We start from the raw sequence: 22,798 nt of genomic DNA, 5'->3' as shown, positions 1-22,798 counted from the left end.
AATCCTCTTAGAGATGGTCCCGAGAAACCAGCATGAGAGGATCTGCTGTTTCATTTAAAAGTCAACTCCAGAAAGTCTTCAGTTTGGCAGATGTATATTTTCTTAAACAACATAGTTACACAGACCTTTTGTCACAGAATACAACCACCTGAACTTTCTTCTTTGGTTTAACGTGCAGCACTGCATATTTACTTGTTTGAAATGCTATTTTGGTCTCTTTGTTTACAAGAGATTTATCAAATTACAGTTGGAAAGCATCATTAGAACATATTCTGTCAATATAATTTTGATGTGCACAAATGTTCATTTATAATCAATATAAAGCATTGGTTCTTAGGTTTTGAGATGCAAATAAAGTGATGAAATGTGGTTCACAATACTGGACATAAAATTAGATTTCTTATTAATTGCTGAATAACTTTTTGTGCCAACATGAACTCAAGAACTTTACAGACTGTGGAATAAGATTACAAGCTTACCATTTTATACAAAAACTTTGTTTTGTCAGAAGTACAAAAAAGTCATTTGTTAATATTGAAAAATTCAGGTGGTGTGATTACAAAATTACATTCATTCTGAATCTGGCATCTTTAATAACATGATTCTCTAAGATCCTACACAAGTTTAATTACATCTGATGTCGTGAAATATTTTGAATTGTTAATTTGACTTTACATGAAATACTCAAATTTTAGTGATTAATTTGCTAATTAGTTACAAGCTGGAATTTGATGCTAACATTATTGTGACATCTTCATTTACGGTTTTCAAAAGTTATATAATTATTTTTCTCATAAACGTTACCAAATTGCAGATTACTAAATAATGTATTGCTGATAATTACAAAGTCTGTCTAATTACTTTCACCTTGCAGGCTGTAAGCTAGTTACACTACATCATGTACATAATGTATGTTGTATTACATACTGTGTTCTGTGTAATGTGGATCATGTGGTATTCTGAAAAGCTATTTTGGGTGGTATTGAACAGTTCATAAAGTGTCCTTCATTGAGTCCTATTTCAAGATGATAGTTAAAACTTTGACTACCCCTTGTAATTTATTGGGTGTGTGATAGTTCAGATTTAAAAGAAAACAGAAAAGTCAAAAAATTGGAAGACATACAAATAAAATGTTTCTCTTGTGTCTAGAACCTTTTTATTGCAGCAAATGACATATGATGAAGGGGGAGAAGTGTAGAAAGGGGGTAAGAAACTTACTTTGAACAATATGAATTTAGTTGTGAGTTACTGGGTATTTAAAGTGTTTCTTTCAATCTTCTTCTTTGTCCACATTTTTTCCTTGTCAGTTAAGTCTACATCCCTTTCATGCATTAAGTATTGTTAAACTTAATTTATAAGTGAGAAAATAAACATTTTCAAGCTGTTACTAACACAATATTTAGATATGTGTGGTTTCATTTTTGATAGTTTCACTCATTTGGAAGTACTTCATTAGAATTAATTCATAACATAAATGAAATTGTTATATGCAATGAATAAATTGTAATAATGGCCTTTTTGTTTCAAAGAACTGATGCTCTGATACAAATAAAGATTAGGGAGAAATTCAGCAACTGTACTGTGCTTACAATTGCACATAGGCTTCACACCATCATGGACTCAGATAAAGTGCTGGTCATGGATTCCGGAACTATGGTGGTAAGAAGCCCTTGTTAATTATATCTTTAAATCTATAGTACAGATGTATAATCTGATAAAACTTAATAGACAATGACAATTGTTTACGTTGTGTATGGGGTCACATAGCAGTTTGGTGCTATATTACATAACTTACTTATTTTAAACATACTTTATTAATGGTGAAACCTGTGATAATTAGTGTCCCAGTTAATGTCATATTGTTGCAGCAAAGACCACAAAATGTGTATCCAGAACTCTCTAGATCATCATTTCTCTACCATGTAACTAACAGAAAATACACAAACATCTCATTTGTCTGGACTAGATGGGATCAGATGCAATCCAGATTACTGAAACTCTGGATAATCTGGAAATATTCTGCTAAATGCCAAAACTTTGTATTAATACATACTACACTACACAAACCTTTTGATTTTGGCACTAACTAGAATTTTTTTTTCCCCACTTCCACTCTACAGTTACTGATGTCTCCTCACACTTATTTACTGAAATAGTGCATGCAGTTTGTCCACAATAAATTAACAGTTCACATGGTAGCTGTCAGCAACAGCAGGTGATGTACCCTGCCCCACAGGAAGACTGTCAACAGGAGATTAGTGATGTAGGGAATAAGTTATCATCTGCATGCTGCAGTACTGGCACCATCATCTTTAAGTGTGTGTAAAATAATACTGTACATTCTGTCTCAACCACTTACTCTATTGATTAAATAATTGTAGTAATAAAGAAATTAACAAGCTTCCCAAACTGCTGACGCTTGGTGTGTTTGCACAGTAAATACGTTTTGCAGTGGCCAGGTTTAAATAGACTAAGCAAAGTTAATTATTTGTAGTTAACTTTGTGCTTAGTGAAATTGTTGTTTGGCAATTTGTGTAGATGGTAGATTATGCTTGTTGACAAGGGAAAAATACAGACAGAGAGAGAGAGAGACACTTCTTGAGGAAGAAGGGTGAAGGAAAAGGGGTAGATTTTGTGAAAGTCGCCCAGAACTGCAGGTCAAGGGAGACTCGACGTACAGTATGAGAAGGAAAGAATCTTGTGATTCAATATTAAAATCATACTTATTCTTTTCCATAATTATTCAGAGAGATAAAATTCATGAAAAATTTAGTTTCAGAAATATTAACCTGATGGTTATTGCTTTGGCTAACAAACATATATTACATTGATGATATATGTGTATTTCTGTATGTGAGCTTCATATGTCTTTGTAATGGAGTCAGTCTGTTCGTTATGGAGCAGCAAGTTTGAATAAGAATAAGAATCTTTATTAGCCGTTCAGTATTTTCTTATACAACGGGCTTCGTCAATAAGTTGAAGTTAGCATGACCTGTTGGACTGCAAATCCATTTTGCTAATGATGTTACAAATTATGAACAAGTACTCTATCTGTTGTGCACTGAAGGAAACTAGTTTGATGTTTATTGACAAACTGATGTGAAGAAAGAAACCGGTTTCATTGTATTATTTCAATGTACATTTTTCAAGCAACAACCCAAATGTTCCACAGCAATCAGAATCAACCATCTAGACAAACAACCAAACAACTACTTCATCCAGAAAAAAGTTGAGTACAGATGATTAGCTTTGATTACTGTACCTGCCCTTACTCATACCAACATGTACTTAGCATGAAAATGCGTGCAATGTCAGTAGCTTGTGAAGTTCGCTAATTTCCTTAGTAGTCAACAGAGCAAAGAGGCAGGTTAGAATTGGAGTCTCTATGTCTGGGATAGAAATAAACATAGATATGTGCTGGAGGGGGAAGAGGAGATAGTGTAACATCCCATTGCCATCAAGGTCATTAGAAATCGAGCACAAGCTCGAATGAGAGAAGGATGGGGAAGGAAATCGGTCATGCCCTTTCAAACGAACCATCCCGGCATTTGCCTCAAGCAATTTAGGGAACTCATGGAAAAGCCTAAATCTGGATGGCCAGATGCGGGCTTGAACCTTCACCCTCTCCAATTTGAGAACACTATTCCATATATCGTGTAGGGCCTCCACAAGCTTGCAGAAGTGCCGCAACACAACATGGCATGAACTCAACTAATGCCTGAAGTTGTGCTGGAGGAAACTAACACCATGAATCCTGCAGGGCTGATCATAATTCCGTAAGAGTACGAGGGGGTGGGGACCTCTTCTGAACAACATGTTGCATGAAAAATGAAACAGTGAAGAGTCAGAGCTCAAGATGAGCAACGTCAAGTGAACTGCGAGAGTTAAATCATCGTGGTTGTGTGGTCGTGATATTGGACTGTAACTTGGGTGATCAGTGTTCAAACCACCTTTTTTTTTTCGCCCACAAAATTGTGAACTTTCCGTGCAGTCATTACGTGTCTGTTCTCCTACTATAGTCTTGGCAGTTGCCATACTACACATTGGTTATAGAATATTAGTCACGTGATAAGGATTACCATCTTAAACAAATATGAAGAATAGTGAGAGCAGGTGACATTCCACATAGACCTCTCACAGAAATGAAAACAACAAATAAACATGCATAAACTATGTTACAACAAAGGGGTTGGTTGGTTGGTTGGTTGGTTGGTTGGTTGGTACCAAACAGTGAGGCACTGTACCATTGGATTAGGGATGGATAGGGAAGGAAGTCAGCTGTGCCCTTTCAAAAGGAATCATCCTGGCATTTGTCTGAAGCGAGTTAGGGCAATCACAGAAAACCTAAATTCGGGTAGCTGGACACGGGCTTGAATAGTCATCCTCACAAATGCAGGTTCCAAAATGGAAGGCACGAGTCATAACATGTGGTACTTGTGTATAATAAATAGGAGGCACATATGTCTGCAGGCCTCTGCCTTACACCTTGCTGTTGCAAATGGACGTTACACTATGACACAGACACAAATCTGAATACAGCAGAGAAGTCAGTGACTGGATGTTCAGTTCATAGCTTGTGAGTGTGTGAATGAGTGAGTGCCAATCGCAACAGTCTTTTATGTGTGTGTTCTGCTGTCGCTTGGTGAGTAGATTTTTTTATCTATCCAATTGAATAATTGTACCTAAAAACAAAGATGATGTGACTTACCAAATGAAAGTGCTGGCAGGTCGACAGACACACAAACGAACACAAACATACACACAAAATTCAAGCTTTCGCAACAAACTGTTGCCTCGTCAGGAAAGAGGAAAGGAGAGGGAGAGAAGAAAGGATGTGGGTTTTAAGGGAGAGGGTAAGGAGTCATTCCAGTCCCGGGAGCGGAAAGACTTACCTTAGGGGGGAAAAAGGACGGGTATACACTCGCTAGCGCGCGCGCGCGCGCGCGCGCGCACACACACACACACATCCATCCATCCACACATATTATTATGTGTGTGTGTGTGTGTGTGTGTGTGTGTGTGTGTGTGTGTGTGTGTGTGTGTGTGTGTGTGTGGCTCTGTGTGTGTGTGTGGCTCTGTGTGTGTGTGTGGCTCTGTGTGTGTGTGTGGCTCTGTGTGTGTGTGTGGCTCTGTGTGTGTGTGTGGCTCTGTGTGTGTGTGTGGCTCTGTGTGTGTGTGTGTGTGTGTGTGTGTGTGTGTGTGTGTGTGTGTGTGTGTCTCTCTCTCTGTGTGTGTGTGTGTGTGTGTGTGTGTGTGTGTGTGTGTGTGTGTGTCTCTCTGTGTGTGTGTGTGTGTCTCTCTCTCTGTGTGTGTGTGTGTGTGTGTGTGTGTGTGTGTCTCTCTCTCTCTCTGTGTGTGTGTGTGTGTGTGTGTGTGTGTGTGTGTGTGTGTGTGTGTGTGTGTGTGTGTGTCTCTCTCTGTGTGTGTGTGTGTGTGTGTGTGTGTGTGTGTGTGTGTGTGTGTCTCTCTCTCTGTGTGTGTGTGTGTGTGTGTGTGTGTGTGTGTGTGTGTCTCTCTCTGTGTGTGTGTGTGTGTGTGTGTGTGTGTGTGTGTGTGTGTGTGTGTGTGTGTGTGTACCCGTCCTTTTTTCCCCCTAAGGTAAGTCTTTCCGCTCCCAGGGCTGGAATGACTCCTTACCCTCTCCCTTAAAACCCACATCCGTTCGTCTTTCCCTCTCCTTTCCTCTTTCCTGATGAGGCAACAGTTTGTTGCGAAAGCTTGAATTTTGTGTGTATGTTTGTGTTCGTTTATGTGTCTGTCGACCTGCCAGCACTTTCATTTGGTAAGTCACATCATCTTTGATTTTAGGTATATTTTTCCTACGTGGAATGTTTCCTCCTTTTATAACCAATTAAATAATTGAGTCACCATAACTTTAAATATGGTGTATTGTGTTCAGTACTTCACGAAAAGAGGTGTGTTGAGCAATTCCATAGCAGCACCTAAACATTGGCAGCACTTGGAGACAAATGGATATCTTCCAACCTGTGCCAATTTCTCCACTTCTGTCGCTATCATCTACATCGAAACAACTAGGCTTTGCTGACATTTCAAGGAATTCAGAGGTGTTGACAGCTTCACAAACTTCAGTGGTGGATGCACAACTGGTAGGCAAAACTGTTTTCTGTGATTTCAGAATTGATAGTTCAGTAACTTGATCCAAAGAAGATGCAACCATAAAAATCACATATTCAATATTTAACAATTTCTATATGGAAATCACAGCACCTTCTCCCTCTTCAATTAATTTACCCAGTAACTGTCTTCTGTATACATGTTTGATTTTCTCCAGTACAACGTGATCAGTAGTGTAGAAGAGCTGTTACATTGAGAGGGAAGAACTTCACTCCATCAAACCAACCACTTTCTTTAACTTTGAAGCCATTTCACTCGCACACACACACTTGGAACATGGGAGCAAATGAACAGCAGCAGCAGCAGCAGCAGCAGCAGCAGCTTCTTAACTGTGTAAGAAACAGATCCACACTGACCATAGTAACAGTAGCTCAAAGCATGGGACTGGAGTTGTCTAGGCTACCTGCAGTGCCAACATAATTGTACATATACAGTACTTACTTGTGTACTGCACATTTTCACATTAAAGAAAAAAGAAAAGCAAATGAAAAATGAATCTGGGTTATGAGGGCTAGATAAACAAGGTTATTGTGTATGACCATCTCTTGCTACTATAAAAGTAGAAGTATTTAATCTTTGAGGTTTCTAGTTCAAACTGCTGTTGGAATAACAGCCTTACTGCAGTGTGGGAACTGTCACTTGAACTAGTGGTACAAGGGGTGCTTCTTTAGTCCCTGCTATAAGCAGTTCCGTGCCACGTGCTGGTCCGCTTCAGCTCTGTTGCTCTTGCCAGTCTGGCTATTTATGAAAATAGAGAAATGGGTGGATTTTGCTACAGACACCATACAATTGAGGTAAACTGACTAGAAAATTTTATTTATTCAACCAACTTATGTCACTGGCAGTAACACTTCACATATAATACATTGTTTTACAAATCACACTTAATTGAAAGTTTTGGGACTTGATACTGATGTGTAACTTATTGTTGATATGCACACTTAGCCTTATTACTGTCATCTTACGAAGCTGAACCTGACACAAATATGTTAAGAGAATAATGTCTGAGCAATGAGTGTCAGCTTCCTTAACCTTGTAGATATTTAAGTTTTGAATGATAGTACTCAATCTTCATATGTTCAGGAGTGATCATATCACATTACTAATGTCAGTTGTTTTCCTTAAGTCAGGTACTAAAATTTATGTATTACTGTTCTGTGGTAAATTAACAAGTACTTGTGCTGAGATCTGTATCTTCAATAGTTACTGGCTTTAGTTAATAATTAACAATAAGTATTGGCAGTTCGATGCCCACTTTGTTAGCCCCTTCCCCACTGTAGCGCCATTATTATTTCTTATCTACCACCCCTCCACTGTTAAAGATTAGGCCAGTCATCATCACTGAGCTGCCCCATATGAACTTCTGATGCGAGTGAACATACTGACCTGCCAGGGTACTTCACTACCACTTCATTTGCTGCATTAAAGACAGGTTCTCAAACTTCCATGAAGCAAAGCTAAAGTTTAAAAAAAATGTTCTACAGTGGAAATGTCAGGCTGCATTTCCAATAAGTTTTAATGTAGTGTGGACAAATATTATAGTGTTGTATTCTTGAGCATGGAGAGCTGTTGTCGCCAGGTTCTGAGATATATGTCTCTGGCACACAGCTGATGTTAGTTTCGGTTACCTGTAAAGATTTTTGATGTAGTTCAGGTTGTGGCTGAGAGATGATTAGTCCAGTATATCTGTCTGAGTTTCTTCAAATTGCAATGGTACTATGTTCAGATTATTTTGTCCCAAGACAATACGCAACGTGAAAACCAAAAACACCCTCTTCCATGTTTTTACTGGCAAAGTATGTGACAAAATATGTGAGGGTAGAACTGTGAACTGACCTCACTCTGGATCCCAAACTGCAAGGTGGTTATACAGTGATGGCAAATGCTACATGAAGAGGAAAATAACCATTACTGGAAACCATTGAACTTTGATTTGTACACATGTCAAAAGATGTTTCACAAACCTTTCAGAAATGGGATCTAGAAAAAATTTCCATTAGATATTTGGGAACACTTGCAATTTATATTGTCTTTCAAACTATTTGAGCTGCTTCCCCCCCCCCCCCCTTCCCCAATCCCTCTCTCGATAATTATAATGAGCGCCACATGACAGCTGACAGTGAAAATGTGTGAACTGTGCTAGGAACAGAAAATACACAAAATTGTGATTTCACTATAATTCCTTAATCGCTAACTTCATTACAGTTATCTTCTTAGTATGTAAGGCCCATCTCTGTGACTTTTAATTAAAAGTTTTAATGTTACATACACATTTCACTTTAGTTTTCTAATCATCATCAGTTCTGTTGCAGCCACACAAAATTGCCACTAAGAGTGCTTCAAGAATAAATGGAGCAGACAAAAATTTTCTTATTTAGTCATGTTCAAAGATGATGATGATAATAATAATAGTAAAGTAGAAAATTCTTCGTTGCAGATCCAAACATGTCTGAAAGTTAAGAGGTTATTCACTTATCAGTGCAGATAGGAATATTCGAATAGTGAGGTAGCAGTAATGAAACACAGTTACCCATTGGAAATTTAAAAAATAGTTACAGGAAACTTTCACTAGAGGCAGTAGCCTTCTTCGCTTTGTGCTCAGTGTGTTGAGAGGCTTCAAATCCAGAGAGTAGTGGAGGGGGCCCACATTCAAACATCGTGCCATGCTATAATGAAACATTCGTTACTCCTGTCTTTTGGTTATCTGTTTACATAATATACATACAAGTGTTACATTTTAATTTTTTTTAATGATGTCAAGAATGCGAAACTTTGACTTAAATAACTGTTCTAGGAATTTGCACATCCATATGAGTTACTTCAAGATTCTGAGGGATACTTCACTAAAATGGTACAAAAGACTGGTGCTGCGATGGCTGCACAATTAACAGAAGTTGCAGAATCGGTAAGTAATTGGTAAGGCAGTCTTGTCCTCAGCTGCAGCTGTTAATTGGTTTTAAATTACTTAAATGAGAAAAACGATTAACAGCAAGAATAAAATTAATTACATATTTAGTCATTGGCTGTGAGGGACTTGGCTCTCTCTCTCTCTCTCTCTCTCTCAAACTTGAAGGAAAAATGAAATATGAACACTGGTTAGCCTTGCTGCCTTCCAGATTGCTTGTGCTTCGAATTGGTAGAATATTGGTTTAGCAATTTTTTTTCTTATGAAGGACAAGCTTCAAAACTATGAACAGAGGTAGGTAATGAAATCTACCCACCATTAGTGGAAAATGAACTCTGAAAATATTATGATCAAAGCATATTAACAGTAAAGGTTTGTTTAATGGAAATAAAATGTGAGGGTTCAAGTAATAAGAGAGACACACAAACTAAGAAACACAGTATATCAAATAATTTCAGTTGTATCACACATTTAATGAACTGGAGTACCCAGGACTATTTCTCATTGTGTTGTATGCACTGACAATTTTCCTTGTCTGTCCTTTTTTTTTTATTTCGTTTGTTTGTTATTCTGATCCATAGTGTGTTATTTCAATGAGAAACTAAGGTAATTTCAAATTCAGTTACTAGCTGTATTATTGTTAGTACCTAGAGCTATTCATTGTGTGATTTGGCTTATTTGGAGCCTACACTGTAATAAGAGTCCCAGAATAGAAGTAATTTTGATTGGCAACTCTGAAGCAATGAAAGCACCCTATTTTACTGAGCTGACACTTTAAATGTCCTGACATGGGGGGGGGGGGGGGGGGGGAGAGGAGGAGGAGGAGGAGGAGGAGGAGGAGGAGGAGATGGTGGATCAAAATTATGCAAAAACTACCTCAAGAACAAAATCTTGTACATGGCTGCACGTTCAGAGACCGTGAATAGTTGAAATTGAAAGAAAATCAGCCCTCGGTCACTAATTTTAAACAAGTTAACCTGGTATCGACACTGCTATGAGAGTCTTCCTCAGAATTTAAAACAAAGAATGGTCTATATTCTATAACATGGTCATAGAATTATGACTAAACATGTATGATAGAGAATCATGGGAGATAGTGTATAGTACAGAAAATATTTCTGATAAGTTTAAGACATTCATGAACAGTTTTAAATATTATTTTGATCTTGCTTTTCTGTTGAAAGCCAAAACAAGGCAAACCACTAAAAGCAACAAGTGGATTACTAGTGGTATAAGGAAATCTTGTGCTAGAAAACTGCACCTTCACAATATTGCAAGAAGCTACTACCAACTCAGGAGTTTGATAGTTACTTTAAAAAATATAAATCTATCTTAAATAAAATAAGAGACAATGACAAATACATAGAAGATGCTTCAAACAGAACCAAAGCAGTCTGGCAAGTTGTAAAAAAAAGAAACCAGATCTTACAAAAGTAAAGTTAATAATATAGTATCAGAGGCTGGCTTGGAAAACATTAATAACTCACAGGAAGTAGCTAATATGTTTAATAACTATTTTATAAATGTAACAGAGAAACTACTACAACTGACTTCTAATAGAAAACTGCATACAGAAACAGGGAAAAAGGTCTCAAGCAGATCAATGTTTCTGTACCCAACAAATGTACAAGAAATACAGGTTACAATAAAAAGTCTCAAAATGAAACACTCTGCAGGTGTAGATGATATACCTGATTTCATTATAAAGAACTGTGGGGACTTGATTACTGAGCCCTTAACCCACCCATGCAACCTATCTTTTGCTACAGGAACTTTTCCTTCATGTTTGAAAATAGCAAAAGTAAAGCCATTATACAAGAAAGGAAACAAAGATGATTCCAACTACAGACCACTGCCCTGGAGATACTGACAGGTTTCAGATAGATTATATAATGATAAGACAGAGATTTAGGAACCAGATTTTGAATTGTAAGACATTTCCAGGGGCAGGTGTGGACTCTGTCCAAAATCTATTGGTTATGAACTGTAGATTAAAACTGAAGAAACTGCAAAAAGGAGGGAATTTAAGGTGATGGGACCTGGATAAACTGAAAGAACCAGAGATTGTACAGAGTTTCAGGGAGAGCATAAGGAAACGATTGATAGGAATGGGGGAAACAAATACAGTAGAAGAAGAATGGGTAGCTTTGAGGTATGAAATAGTGAAGGCAGCAGAGGTAAAACGACTAGGGCTGGTAGAAACCCTTGGGTAACAGAAGAAATATTGAATGTAATTGATGAAAGGAGAAAATATAAAAATGCAGTAAACGAAGCAGGCAAAAAGGAATACAAACGTCTCAAAAATGAGATCGACAGGAAGTGCAAAATGGCTAAGCAGGGATGGCTAGAGGACAAATGTAAGGATGTAGAGGCTTATCTCACTAGGGGTAAGATAGATACTGCCTACAGGAAAATTAAAGAGACCTTTGGAGAAAGGAGAACCACTTGCATGAATATCAAGAGCTGTGATGGAAACCCAGTTCTAAGCAAAGAAGGGAAAGCAGAAAGGTGGAAGGTGTATATAGAGGGTCTATACAAGGGCGATATACTTGAGGACAATATTATGGAAATGGAAGAGGATGTAGATGAAAATGAAATAGGAGATATGATACTGTGTGAAGAGTTTGACAGAGCATTGAAAAACCTGAGTAGAAACAAGGCCCCCGGAGTAGACAACATTCCATTAGAACTACTGACGGCCTTGGGAGAGCCAGTCCTGGCAAAACTCTACCATCTGGTGAGCAAGATGTATGAGACAGGTGAAATACCCTTCAAAAGATTTCAAGAAGAATATAATAATTCCAATCCCAAAAAAAAAAAACAGGTGTTGACAGATGTGAAAATTACCCCACTATCAGTTTAATAAGTCACAGCTGCAAAATACTAACACGAATTCTTTACAGAGGAATGGAAAAACTAGTAGAAGCCATCCTCGGGGAAGATCAATTTGGATTCCATAGAAATGTTGGAACACGTGAGGGAATACTGACCCTACGACTTATCTTAGAAGAAAGATTAAGGAAAGGCAAACCTACATTTCTACCATTTGTAGTCTCAGAGAAAGCTTTTGACAATGTTGACTGGAATACACTCTTTCAAATTCTGAAGTTGGCAGGGGTAAAATACAGGGAGCGAAAGGCTATTTACAATTTGTTTAGAAACCAAATGGCAGTTATGAGTCGAGGGACATGAAAGGGAAGCAGTGGTTGGGAAGGGAGTGAGACAAGGTTGTAGCCTCTCCCCGATGTTATTCAATCTGTATATTGAGCAAGCAGTGAAGGTGCGACACTGCCACCAAAATTTTTGATCATCTACCCAATGGTATAAATCATCTGACAGACAGCAAAGCTACTTTTTAAAACAAGCTGAAAAAGCTGCTCTTTGCTCTCCTGATATTTCATAGAATGTTTTTTTTAATTTCTAAAGGATGATTGGTTGGAGTTAATAACTTTATATTTTATTAATTGTACAAATGATCTCTGGAACACGAAACTAACTAGCTGTGCAATAATGCAGGAAGATCAAAGTGAAGAGAATGAGCTAGCTACAGATGGAGAATAGGAAGTGCTTGTACATTAATGTTAAGAGCAAAAAGTGGGACTATGAATCCAGCAAATGGATAGAATTTTCACTTTGGCTTTTTCATCTGTAAAGAAAGCAAAGATATATGGAATGATGATTCTCAAATTGCTGGTTTCAATAACGCTGTCAGTCTGGACTGGCTGGAAGTGAAAACAGTAGCCAAAATATTAAAAAAATTCTAAATCTAGTAGACTGATGAATTCCTTGTGAACATGATTAAAGCTTATGATAGAACAGAAATAAACTGGCAGAGTAATTAGTAACATCTATCTAGATACTCAAATATTGACCCATAGGCCAGCCTCATGCCCCATTTTGCCACAAGGAAGCTGTTAGGCCATTTTTCAATGTACTTCCCAGTCAGTCATACTCTTAGGTACAAAGGAGGCTTAGTACTATATACTGCACAAGAACTTACGGGGATATTAGAGACTGTCTTTGTTTATCAAGTGATACAGTGATATCCTAAATAAAAACCATGAATGTCATTGGACTCAAAAATAGTAAGCAGACCCATGAAGATAAAAATAATTTAAATTTAAGTGATGCCTAAAACGATAGTTGTTTGTCAATCATCTTCAGAGTTAGAAGTTTTAAGATATACTTTCACTGTTGTGATACTGATGTCACCTTGTGATACTGATGTCACCACCCAGTCATCATCTTCAGACAAATTTAATGATATCATAATAAAATGATGTATGATATCATCATTTGGAAATGAGACTGGTTGTTAAGAGAGATCAGAAAGAATAAAGTATAATTGCCACATGTCTTCAAATAAAATAACACATTTTTAAGAAACTGTACACCAGCAAGCCATATGCAGTTGCGTATTCTTTGCCTGCTAAAGAATAAATGCGCACCTACGCACAGGTAGATACAAGCCGTTATTCAGTGTAGGTATGACTTACATAACGTAAGAGTACATTAAATGAGATAAAGTACAATGTTTGGTGGTAAAATGTTAAAGCACGATACTTTCCTTACAAAAAAACCAAATTCAAACTCTTGTTCAAATAATATTACATTCTCGGTCTTTTCCTGCATCACTCCACATAACTGTCTTGGCAGTTACTTTCAGAGCTACCACTGCCTACATCTTAATTCATCTTCTGCTTCTTGGTTAAGTTTGAAAGTGGACCATGGGTATTTTCCTTGACAATATATTTTATCTCATGCTGATTTTGTTAGAAATTAGTGTTAAGTAACAACATATTAGCTCATTCCAGGCAGATCTTGTGTTTAATCGTGTTGCGTGCACTGTCTGTTACAGACTGATCTTGAGATAACTCAGGTTTTCTATGCACCGTCTGTAGGTGCCACCTGCTGTGATATATTTTAACTACTTCACCTATTTAGGTGTTTATACCAGTAGTCAGTGTAGCAAATTTGATTGGCTTCATGTACTTCTGCTTATTTAGCATTTTGATTGTAGTTGATATTTCAAATAGTTACTATTTTTATCTTAAAGTTCCTCCTGCTTTTGGAGAGGACTCTATTGAGAAAACAGGAGACATTGAGGAATCTGAAATACTTTGACGTTTTTGATGATGGTGATTTGGATGTTCCTAGTAAGAATAGAGAGCTGGATGTCTGTGTGAATCAAAGTTTTCATGTTCTGAGGATGATTCCTGCGATTTCATTGGACCTGTAAAGAAGTGTAAGGTGGTAGTGTGTTAGAGTAATTCTGACAATTGTGAGGAAGGTGCCTGTGTTCTTGTGAACAGTTTGTTTTGTCATAATCCTCTCAAGATGGTGCCAATGTCTCTCGGGCATTAGCTATGCAGGTGAACGACTGTCTTGAAATTGTTATCTGCTGTAATAAATACAAAATGTTATTTATACACTCTTCTGCAAATTGACCACATGTGCTCCCAATATAATAATGTATTTACCAATATAATAATGCATTTAATATTAAAGATCAGTATTATGAAAATGAACTGTGGAACATTTAACTAACTAAATTCTGACAAGAAAGACTATTTTCCCTTCTCCCATTTCCAAACTTTTTCCAGTGTTGACGATTTGTAAGACTTGAAGTTAAACTCATTCCCAGCTGTTGTATTTTATTACCGACATCGTAATTTCCTTAAGTTGTATTTGTTATATTGGTAAATGGTTCATGTGTATTTAAACTTGGAAGTTTGCCTTTTGGATTTATTTTCTCTTGCTGTCATCATAGCATCTTTTTATTTATTTTTAGTTAATTAACATATGCCTTCACTTTGTTACAGTCGTACAGAAGACGCAATCTTAAAACTACATCTGCTGATGATATAAGTGAATCACCAGACTAAATTTATGAGCAATTAACTGTTGTCAATGACAGAAAAGAAATGACATCAGATAATGTTTCATACCAAAAAATACTCAGGTTTGAAGATCTTTACTGGTGTTTCATAAACTGAGGATTATAAACATGTTGTGTTATGTCAACAGTTGTGTTCATTAGTGGCATATCAGTGTACCATTTGGGCTTCAGGAGAAATAACTTCTATTTCTGAATTGTATTCAGAAGTTCTATAATCAACACTAAGAAAAGTTTTTGCCATCCAGTGCTAGTTTCCATAATGAGTACATTACAGTTCATTCACAAAAACAAAAATTTTAAAAACTAATTAATCAGTTACCAAGAAGTAAAGTATGTGAAGTGTTTATCAGTTTTCAGTAATTTTACACACTTGTGAAGTATTAGGAACCATGAGATGATTGTGCAAAACTGCTTCTTTGAGCTAGTATGTGGTGATAAAACACATGGATCATATCAAATGGCTATTTTAAGACTGTGAAGTTTTCTATATAGTTTTATAAAAAGCTATTTATGGAAGAATTTTTAATATTTAAAGTGGTTTGATTATGTACGTGGATTGTGTTTCAAAGAAAGATATAATTTTGCTACTAAGATATAAAATGTGTAATATCTAGCTTTGTAGATAGTTTATTGTTGCACATGCTGTTTTGTGATACATTATTTATGTGCTTTATACTCTTATTGATTCATTGGAAATTTGTTCCTGTTAAAATCATACTGTTCTGTTTCATTAGCTTTATGATTTATGTGATAAATCTACGCAGTTCCTAATACAGAACAGATATTTTCAACTGTCTTGTTTAAGAACAATGATTCCAAACCATAATATAATTAAGATTTTTTGTAGCTAGGACTGATAGCCTCCAAATGTGTGGACAGTGTCTAAAGGGGAATACTTTGTATGGATACAGAGAGTGAAACTAAATTTGCAAATAAATTTTTTCATATTAATCATCATTTCTTCTTTGTCTTGATCTCACACACACACACACACACACACACACACACACACACACACACACACACACACACACACACATGTTGAGAAATTAGATTAAAAGTTCAGGTACAACTGTATGCAGAAAGACAAGTAGATTTGTAACAAACATACCAGTTGGAAAACTAGGAATGATACAAATAAAGACAAATAAAAATTACCTCTTGTTAATTTTTATATAAGTTGAAAGGAAAAGATATAAACAAACTTTAGGAAAAGACTTGGTGCTCCAAACCCTTCATTGAGAGAAACCAAGATCCAGGTCACTTTTGAACTTTTGAAGGAACAAGAGACTAGCAGCTGAGATTCAGATTCTAAGGTACTCTTAACAATGAATTTGAAACTTCTGGTTGAATGTAAATAATTTAGGAGTAAAAGGAACAACTCATCCAACAGTAAAGCTGTTGAGTTGTCAACAGGCATACAAATGGGTCTGAAAACTTCATGTGCACATACAGGCAAGCTCACACTTGTACAGTGGAATAAGCTGTATGTATGAAAGTGTACTCAAACTCAAAAAGGAATTCTTACCAAAAGGTAGCAATATGTGAGTTATGTTTATGTGCTTTTTGACAATTCAGTGCCCCAGCTGTTTGACAGATTGAAACCTTGACCCCTAAATTATTTACTAATAACATAAGACAATGGAGGTATGTTGAAACTAAGATGGGAACTGTAATTTACAACAAAGCTGGAGGTACCATATGTACCAGAGCATAAGACAACCCTGAATATAAGACAACCCTCCTTTAGACAAATTTATTTTTTGGTATATTCTGTCTAATCAAAATTAAAAACTTTTACTGACCTAGGATCTGCCCAAAACATTACCATAACACAGATTCTAAACTTGGGCCACTTATTGGTTGTCTGTTTTGATAATAAAACATGAATTAAAATAAACAAAAAGAAATTCTTTACATTAACTTTTATCATTGCTTCCTTTGTTCAACCTGTCATCTGTGGAATCGTCGTCATCACCATCATCGCCAGCCTAACAGGGGAGCTGTGAAACTTGTGTCTTTGTTGTCACAAATATTTGCTGTTTCTTCAGAGTATGTTGCAATTTTTTTGATTTATTTATTTTTGGGAGGGGCATTGCAGTTTTTGCTCCTGTACTAACGGGCGAATGTTAACAATGTCTTTTACAACACACATACCATCCGCTTGGCACTCTCTCATTGGCTGTGTAGAAGCAGCTACTGACATACCCCCTTCCGTTTGCATCATAACTCACAGTGAGTGTCTACAACATTGCTGCAAAAAAAAACAATTAAGTGCGCCACTGACCCTGGTCTAGACTTTCAGAATCGCCTGCAGAAATGTATGCTATTCTTGAGTATGTGGCCGATTTTTAAAGTCGGTAAGATGCAGAGTAAAAATGGATTCAGGCAAACTGCAGTTTAAACATGGTAGATGTTCATAAAAAAATCGAAGTATGCAGTATAGTTTCCCGTCATTGGAAGCAAGATGAGGTTTGCTGCCCACTCACCACTCCGCTCCCCACTCTCGTTATAGTTCTCGGCTAAGTTCAAGTCACAGTTCCCACTCCAGGCCTTCAGTAGTGTTGTGCATGAGCTACAGTGAAACGTGGACACCTGCATCTTCCAGGGTGCAGGCCATATGTAGTTGCAACTAATACACAAATAAAAGATCACAATCCTGACAGTCCAGTTCTCAATGTTGTGCTTGCCTTTCTATCTAATGCAATCTGTTGGTGGTATTTCCACAATAACGCATTCTTGCAATAACAATCAGTCAGTTCAGTGTAATTTCTTTCATTTGCTATACATTTAATTCTCGATTAATTTTCCTTCTTGTGTCACCTGAATGTTACCACCTTGTTCTATAGCTGATTAAAACCTGGTAACGTTTTCCCCCCGTATTCTAATACGTGAACAGCTACTGAATTTTCATTTGAAACTCGCTTTGAAAAAATCTTGGTTTCTCATAACCAAATAACATACTAACTTGGTTTCAGAATCATATAATGGGGTTTGAAGGACAAGATTTTCAACTTTGATGTTACTTATACTTACAAAGCAGCAGTACATGGTACAGTATCCATACCTATTCAAATACAACAAAAGTTTATGAGTTGGTAGAATTTAATGCTGTATCCTCCTGTGTTTTACCCAACTGTTAATTTTTTAAGGAGAGCATTATACTTTCGTTGTATCTAGTTCATAGTTTCTCACATATCCATCCAGTGCACTAATGCTGCGAGCCAAATGTCACATTACTAATCGAACAAGGTTGATACTATATCGAGCACTTCTGTGTATCGGGAAATCCCAAGGTTATTCAAATGCAAGTATTGTTTCCTAAACTCAATGCTTCGGAACTCTTCAAAATAAATTTGTGCAAAACCTCATCTGTAAATGTAAGAAGACCCCTACATTAACCTATTGTTGTTGTTGTTGTTGTTGTTGTTTAAATGCTGCAAAAAGTTAAATTTAGCAGCAGTAGTTAAAATCTGTGATCCTGTATTTTTTGAATGACAAATTTGGGAAAAAACCTCATCTTATAATTCGGTAAATTTAAGCAACCTTGTAACGCTACTGCCCGCTCGGGCGTACGTTAGCTCTTTAAAGCCTGTACTGTAATAAGTTCATGGGCTTCACCTTATAAACAAGGATTTTAGTACATAAGTTGACCGCGTGTACCTAAATGGAAGCAATTCGGACTTATACTCAGTCGGAAACTACAGTGATGCGTCAAGCAAAGGTAAAATACAATTCTGCATTCGCGCGGACAAGAAGTACACACAGCAGAAGTTACCAATGATTAATAATACGGTCGCCAGCCTAATTAGGCATTGAGTGAGTTTTTCCTTGTACAAGTGGGTGCATGTACAAGTATAATAACACGTAGTAATGTTGCGTTTTATGGCAAAATTTGGAACCAGAAAGAATCTACTGAACTAAGGTTTTCTTCTTTTGTACTAATTTGGACGAGCTAAAATTACACAACACCACACAGCAATGATTACTACTAACTGCATTTTGTATATTGATCAGACTGAAATCGGGCATAGATTACCCTAGAATTAGCAATCTTGAAAGTACACATACAATGTCACTATTAAGGATGGATAAACACTAATACACTTAAGTTTAATATGGAACTTAACTTTGCTGGTCAAATCTGATCAGCACACTTCAAGGTTTGAAAAAATGGACAAGAGAAAAGGGGGGGAGGGGGGGGCCTGAAACTGTTACGGTCGTTATACTGAAACTATTAAGTAACACTCAAAATTATCAATCTATGGATAACTACTCTTTTGTCTTACTTCTGAATTATTTAACTGTCATTATTTCTGTCTCAAATTAATTAAATAACATCGCTAACTCAATTCAAAAAAACTGTCTTCGAATTTAGTCATACTTTTGTTCTTTATCAACATTTGCAATAACACACAGAACTTTAAACTTCTTTATAGCATAGATTTGTCTGCTGATAATTCTCGTTAACACTAACTTTAAACTTTCAGTTCGGGATACTCGGGTTGCACAATATGTGGTAAGGACCCTGTCTAGGTCAGTGATCAGGATAAGTAATGGCTGAGGCAATTCTGGTAAAAGTCACGTTATGAACAGTTAGAAACAGTTTCGACACTGGTCCACACAGGTACAATTCTAAAGATGAAATAAATGTTTGACCTGTGCACGTCGGTGCGGCGGATGGCGGGCAGCGAGATAGCGAGAAGCACAGCACACATGCAAGCACGGCTAAGGCTCTCACTGCATCGGCACTTTCCTTCTTCTTAGCGTCGTAATCTTTCCAATTTTGTGCCTAAGAATATAGCCATGCCATGTAGTTGTCGGAATCGGCACATCCGAGGCTCAATGGAATCCACTTTTCCTGGATAGCCTCCTCGATACGGTACGTGTTCCTCTGACCGATGCCCAACTCCGACTGTAATACTGAGCCCGTTGTGCCGAACCGCGCCAGTGTGCGTTTTCCCGCACTCGCCTGCCTCCACCTTTTCCCGCTCCCCTACAGGTAGGGTATTCACCACAGGTTTTCTACTACACATATATTAATACCTTTCCTACGTATGGACCAAGCGTATAAATACAATTTTCACATCTTACATTAGTTTTAACATTAAATACACTTCCCTTTGATTACCACATTACTTGAAATCTAACATAAATAATAATATTCATTTCGAAAGTTGCTCACAGTTTCTTTAACATTACACGAAAAGAAAAAGAAATTCAAAACATTGCTTACATTAATTTATCAACATTCAGAAAGAAAAAAAATTTATCATATGTACAGTTGTTGTTGTTACAACCTGGGTAACTGTAGCGCTTGTGAGTGGAAAGGACTGATGTTTGGGTGGTGTTGGCGGGGGGAGGTGTGAGAATGGAAAATTACCCAGTTAAACAAAAATTCTAGATTCCCACTTAAAACCATGTTAATTTTGTTGTTGTCAGTATAAAATGTTCACATAAGTTTGTCGACGAATAATTTAATTGATCCCATGCTAAACTTAAAATGGACTTGACAACAAAAAACAAAACAAAAAAGAGCTGGTTGGTACTTTTTATATGCTGCAGGGCAGCTCCATGACCTAGCGCGCAAGCCCTCAAGGAGCTCCTGGTCTGAGGGTTGTTGCTTGGATTGAAATAATTACCAGAATTAATAAATAATTATTGTGATCTGGACTGGCTGTTTATCACAAAATTTTCATGTATTTGAGTGAAACGCATAAAATTGTCAGTTTTAGTTACGAAGCAAAAAACATTCATAGTTTTAGGGATGGATGCAATGTGCTGTATGTAATTGCCTATGTTTAGATCAAAGTTCTGGTGGTAGAATGCTCATTTAAATGAGGTGTTCAGATGAGAGCCAATTTTCCTGAGTACACAACTCGGGATGCCTTCTAAATGACTTGCAGACAAGATGTAAAGTTACTGGTGCCAGCTTTTGTTAGACTGTAGAATGTATCCTTACACTGTTGTAAACAAGGCAGGCCACAATACATAAATGAATTAGGTTTGGTCTGCTACGGATACTGACATGGAACAAATACATCCAACTAGTATAACGTCATGTCATGTTTCTGATGCTTCGCAGCTGCTGACACTTTGCCAGTCAGGGAGTCATGGTTTGCGTTGCGAGATGTCATAAGAAGTGTGTGTTTGATCTGCAATACAGCATGATCCTCATGGCAGCTTACAAGGTGCTATTTCAGTCACTGCAATGTCAGCTGTGCCACCTGTCATTAACGCAGGAGTTGTGTGGGAATGATTTAAATTGGAGAGTTACTTTCTACAAATGGACTGCATATGAGTTCACCCTGGTTGCCTTAAAAAGTGTTATGTTCTTTAATGAAGCAATGTTCACAAATCATGATGCAGTGCACTGTCATATCATCCTTTACTGGGTCACAGAAAATGCTACTAGGTGGATACGTCATGTCAGTCATCAAAGGAAGTAGACCATTAATGTGTAGTGTGGAATCCTTGGAGATGAAACCATTGGTCCACACTACTTAAAAAGTACCATGACAGGTGAATGTCCCGTGTATCTCGATGAGAGGGCCGTCCAGGAGATCTGGGTGAAGAAAGAGTACCTTACCCTGTCACTTGCAACATCTTGGCTAGTCGAAAGCTGTGCATTTTACCATCCAGCGTTTATTGTACCATCCTTTCCGAGTGTCACTCCACAAACGACATGGCCACGCAGACTCGTTACCTCCAACTCAGCACTGCAGCTGTAAAATCGGCCAGCATCACAGCTGCAATCCTGTCTCCTTCTCCTTCAGCTGCTCAACAAGCCACCATGTCTTCGCCCCTGGCAGCGAAATCACCTGCTACACAACCGGCAGGCCGGAAAGGACAAAAGGAATACTCCCGAAAAGACTTTTTACATCCCTCTAGCCAACAACCATCTGAGTTTTTGTCTGTCAACTGTAAAGGCTCCAGGATATTGAATAAAGGCAAACGGTCTTCTCCTTCCCGAACTCGGAGATCTCTTAAACGGTATCCTGCTTGATACCCTCATCCAGCCGACCTTCATTTCCCGGTGTGCGCCACCCACCGTCTTTCTGCCGTAGAGTCCACTGGCCGACCCAGGGACAATGCAGACGCCTCCGTGGATTTTATAGAACAGGACCCTCCAGCTTCTGCAGCCTGTAGCGGCAGGTCTTTGAAGGCTGGCATTCGACCGCTGCCGAGGTGACTGCCCTATATTTGCTGCCTCCTCCCCATTCTCCACTATGACTTCTCCAATGGAACATTCTTGGCATTAGATCTAACAAGGAGGAATTATGGCGGCTCTTTGAATCGCAGCATCCAGTTATTTTATGGCTCCAAGAAAGAAACTGCGTCCTCACGACTGCTTTGACCTTTTGGGTTTCTTTCTCGTTCACTTTGACCTTTCCTTCAAGGACGGCATTCCATCTCGTAGGGAAGTCATGCTGCTGATTTGGGATGATGTTGATAGGCAGACCATCTCACTGAACACCCAGCTGCAAGTTGTTGCAGTCCACATTTTCCTTTCTTTCTCTTTGTAACGTCCACATCCCTCCATCATTCTGTCATCGCGGCGGACTTCCTCCAGATTCTTGACCAACTCCCTCACCACCTTTTTGCTGCTTGGTGACTATTGTGCACCATTCATTTTGAGACTCTCCAAGAACCTGTCTGAGAGGTGCCCTCTTGGCTGACCTTCTCAGTCAATTCAACCTTATCTGCCTTAGCACTTGAAGCATCTACATTCCCTTCAGACTCCACACACACCTGTTGCCATTTGGACCTCTTGTTGTGCATAGCCCAGCTGGCCCGTCATCTCGAGTAGTCTGTTCTCTCTGAAAAATAATCGAGTGCTCATTGTCCATGCACTATCC

General features: G+C 37.8%; 1 protein-coding gene across 1 annotated transcript in view; it reads left to right on the top strand.

Annotated features, from left to right (window-relative positions):
* The window catches only part of LOC126161283 (ATP-binding cassette sub-family C member 4-like), a 260,323-nt gene extending 244,457 nt beyond the window's left edge, over positions 1–15,866 (top strand). Inside the window, exons 23-25 of the mRNA XM_049917023.1 lie at positions 1,530–1,659; positions 8,930–9,040; positions 14,863–15,866. Of these exons, the coding sequence (XP_049772980.1) occupies positions 1,530–1,659; positions 8,930–9,040; positions 14,863–14,925 (304 nt within the window). The 3' untranslated portion in view covers positions 14,926–15,866. The remainder of the gene's footprint in view (positions 1–1,529; positions 1,660–8,929; positions 9,041–14,862) is intronic.
* Positions 15,867–22,798: the final 6,932 nt, after the last annotated feature.

Source organism: Schistocerca cancellata, chromosome 2 (genome assembly GCF_023864275.1).
Source record: "Schistocerca cancellata isolate TAMUIC-IGC-003103 chromosome 2, iqSchCanc2.1, whole genome shotgun sequence".
NCBI lineage: Eukaryota > Metazoa > Arthropoda > Insecta > Orthoptera > Acrididae > Schistocerca > Schistocerca cancellata.
Note: the sequence above shows the minus strand (reverse complement) of the source record. Positions and strands in the feature narration are given on the sequence as shown.